The sequence below is a fragment of the Emys orbicularis genome, chromosome 2 (genome assembly GCF_028017835.1).
Source record: "Emys orbicularis isolate rEmyOrb1 chromosome 2, rEmyOrb1.hap1, whole genome shotgun sequence".
Taxonomy (NCBI): Eukaryota; Metazoa; Chordata; order Testudines; family Emydidae; genus Emys; species Emys orbicularis.
The window spans coordinates 119,008,240-119,012,053 of record NC_088684.1 but is presented as its reverse complement, the minus strand read 5'-3'; the positions used below and the strand labels follow the sequence as shown (position 1 = coordinate 119,012,053).

The window sequence follows — 3,814 nt, the reverse complement described above, 5'->3', positions numbered from 1 at the left end:
ACCAGAAAGTTAGAACAGGCATTTGCATGGCACTTTTGTAGCCGGTGTTGCAAGCTATTTACATGCCAGATATGCTAAACATTCGTATGCCCCTTCATGTTTCGGCCACCATTCCAGAGGACATGCTTCCATGCTGATGATGCTCATTAAAAAAATAATGCGTCAATTACATTTGTGACTGCACTCCTTGGGAGGGTGGGGGGGAATTGTATGTCTCCTGCTCTGTTTTACCCGCATTCTGCATATATTTCATGTTCTAGCAGTCTCGGATGATGACCCTGCACATGTTCATTTTAAGAACACTTTCACAGCAGATTTGACAAAATGCAAAGAAGGTACTGATGTGAGATTTCTAAAAATAGCTACAGCACTCGACCCAAGGTTTAAGTGTAAGCAGAGTCAGGATGAGCTCTACCCTGACATCTGGTGGTGAATTATGGCGAGTGTGGAAAAGAACTCCAGGGGCTGATCTTGTTTGCATAGGCACACCCACCCGCCTGGCATGAGACAACAGCAACTGAAAGTGGTTACTTTGGCTGGTGTGGGATCCCCAGTTTCTCTATTATTGGGGCAGGAAGAATAAAGTTTTGTTACCCTGATTCTGTGAATCAAGGCCAGTGGAACTGTTGTATGACAGAAGGACTCACCATTAACTAAGTAGCACTCGCTTGACAAGGGACATGGGTTACAAAACCTAGTGAATTGAGAGAGGTTGGGGGCAGGTATTTGTACCTGGTGGTATGGGCCCCTTTTGTGAGCCTGAAACACCAATTGCACCTCCTCCTCTCTCCACTGTTGAATGTCAGAGCTAACTTTGATTCCATTAGGAGTCTAGTTACAGGCTGCTGAGCTGAATTCACTTTGGGCCAATAGTGCACCAGCACTGGGGCTCCCCTACTACTAGCTGAAATCACTAAGAGCTGAAATCACAAAAGAGCTAAAGTTACTAAGAGCTGAGATCACTGAGTGCTGTGTTAACTAGTGGGGGAGCCTGAAGCTACATTGCTAAGCGGCTGGCGGAGCAGTTTGCGGGGACGGCTGGAGGAGCAGCTAGCAGAGCAGAGCGGAGCCTTGCGGGGACGGTTGGAGCGGCCCAAGGAACGGCGAGCAGAGCGGAGCCGTTTGCGGGGACGGCTGGAGCGGCTCACGGGTCACGGAGCGGAGCAGCTGGTAGAGCAGAGCAGTTTGTGGGACGGCAGGAGCGGCTCACGGGATGGCTGGTGGAAGTGGACTGGCTCATGGTGAAGGCTGCGGCGGAACCCCACGGAGAGGTGGCCGGTCGGCCTCAGATCACGTAAGGTGCCCCTTAACACCCTGCGTGCCCCCCTTTGAACTCTGGGGCTGCACTGACCAGGGACAGAGACTTTGGGGGTTGTTGGACTTTTGGGACTTGGGTCCAGCAACCCGAAAATCACCCAAAGTCCCAAAAGTCCAACAACCCCCAAAGTCTCTTGGGTCCAGCAACCCAAGAATTACCAAAGAGACTTTGGGGGTGTTGGACTTTTGGGACTTTGGGTGATTTTTGGGTTGCTGGATTCAAGAACCAATGGGAAAGGACACGGCCCAATTTGCTGGGGTGGGTCTTCGCTCATGGTTTGGTCTATGAACTCTAGTTGTGGTGTTTTCCCAATTTAATGCTATGTCGTTTACCTCATGTTATTAAACATTTTCTGCTACAGCGAGACTCTGTGCTTGCAAGAGGGGAAGTATTGCCTCTTCGAGGCGCCCAGGGGTGTGTGTAAGATTTTCCCAGGTCACTGGGTGGGGGCTCGAGCTGGTTTTGTGTAATGCTGTTGGGAGGGGACCCCTATGTACTGAACCCGGCCCTTGCTGCTATCAACTCGGCCTGGCAAAAGGGTTACATTTTTGGGGGCTCGTCCGGGATATCTGGGTCAGTACCCCTCGGAAGTACATCTTGGGTGATTCATTAACTTGGGAAAACCCCAAATCTTCTTGTTGTTGTTTTGATCTGTTATAGTTGTAAAAAATTACAGTTTGTATAATGGCCCTACACTTGCTAGAGGACTGGTGCAAGGGGATGAATATTAACCCTAGGAACTGTCTTCTGGTAACGGGGGTGCCGGAGGCGTTTGATGAGGGTGCAATAGAACCTATCTTAAGGGCATCTGCTGAGTACCTGAGTAAGTGCAAAATGCGTGGGTGCATGTTTGTGAGGGAGGAGGGGGCTTTTACTGTACTGTGTGAGCTGCCATCAGCTGTGGACCCTCTACAGGTTCCAGGCATGATAGCAGTGGAAGATAGTGAGTGGACGGTAATAACCACTGGGAGCCAGCCCTCACCAACTCCTGCCTCTGATGTAGAGTTTTTAAAGAAAATGTCGGCCTTTTTGGGGAAAGGGGGAAAGAGGGAAATACTTTGGCTGATATGCCGGGTCTGTTGGGCCTTGACCCAGGAGTCCCACACCGGGAGACTGCTCCTTCACCTGATGAGTGGGTGAAGGCTTTGGGGCAAGCATTAGAGAAGGTTATGACACCCCACCCTGAGTCAAGCCCCTATCGTAAACTGAGGTTGTTTTCTGGGGGTCCCACCCCAATACCTGGGGAGGAAGCATTTGAACCCTGGCTGGAACACTCCACTGAAATGCTGCAGGAGTGGGCTGTGCCTGATGCTGAAAAGAGAAGGCGACTAGTAGAGTGCCTCAGGGGGCCAGCCCTAGATGTGATTCGCACCCTGAAGCTCAGTAACCCTGGGGTCAAGGTGAAGGACTGCCTAGAGGCCCTTGATCATGCCTTTGGGAGAACCGAGGGCTCAGATGATGTCTATTGCAAGTTCCTCAATGCCAGGCAACAAAAGGGAGAGAAGGTTTCTGCCTATATCCAGAGGTTGGAGAAATTATTGCAGAGAGTCATCATGAGGGGAGCAGTGGCAGTTGAGCAAATGGACCGGACTAGATTGGCTCAGATTGTGAGAGGAATTCAATATCAGAACCCAATCCTTCTCCACCTCCGATTAAGGGAACGGCAAGACAATCCACCGAGTTACTCTCGGCTGATAAAAGAGGTCCGAGAGGAAGAAGAGAGGCAGGCAGCTGGCGAGGTTTGGGAGGTGCAGCCACACCAGGCGACTGGCACAACATCCATACGAATGCCCAAGGCACTGATGGTGAATCCTCAAGAGGAACTTACCCAACGAGTGCAGGTCCTGACACAGAAAGTGGCTGAATTAGAGAATACCATCGATTCAGCAAATACTTCAAGGTACCAGGAACCCTCCGCTACCATAATCCAGAAGACTACATTTAGAACCTCTGCCCCACCGAGGCAACAAGGGAAAGGACAATCCTTCTTCTGCTATCGGTGTGGCCAGGGCGGGCACATGGCTGCAAGTTGTCAGAATGCAGAGAATGCCACGCTAGTATATCAAAAGCTGAGGACCACCTGGGGAAAGTCAGGAAACGGCCCCAGGGCCTGGGAAGGGAGCCGCCTAGGCCTGCAGGGTGTGGAGGCTCCCCTGGAAAGAACCATGCAGCCCGAATCCCACCAGGATTGATAGGACCCCAAGTGGAGGTCACTGTAAAGGTTGAAGGGACAGAATGTAGAGCAGTGCTTGACACAGGATCCCAAGTGACTATCATATTCCAGTCTTTCTACCAGCAGATGCTTAGTCATCTGCCTATACGGCCCCTGACAGGGCTTGGGCTGTGTGGCCTCAGCATGGATGAATACCCCTATAAAGGGTATGTCATAGTACACCTGGAATTCCCAGAAGAGATTGCTGGTGTAAGACAGGAGGTGGACACTGCTGCTTTAATATACCTTGACCCTAAAGGAGCCTCTGATGTGTCCGTGCTAAT

At 51.0% G+C, this 3,814-nt stretch overlaps 1 protein-coding gene across 1 annotated transcript; it reads left to right on the top strand.

The window, feature by feature from the left end:
• Positions 1 to 2,385: 2,385 nt before the first annotated feature.
• LOC135873698 (paraneoplastic antigen Ma1 homolog) lies at positions 2,386 to 3,510 on the top strand. Its single transcript, XM_065398338.1, has one exon. It carries the CDS (start codon positions 2,386 to 2,388, stop codon positions 3,508 to 3,510), a length of 1,125 nt encoding a protein of 374 aa, XP_065254410.1.
• The last annotated feature ends 304 nt before the right edge of the window (positions 3,511 to 3,814 follow it).

Coding starts and splice junctions, on each gene's coding strand:
- LOC135873698 (XM_065398338.1), top strand. CDS start 2,386: ATGCCGGGTCTGTTGGGCCTTGACCCAGGAGTCCCACACCGGGAGACT.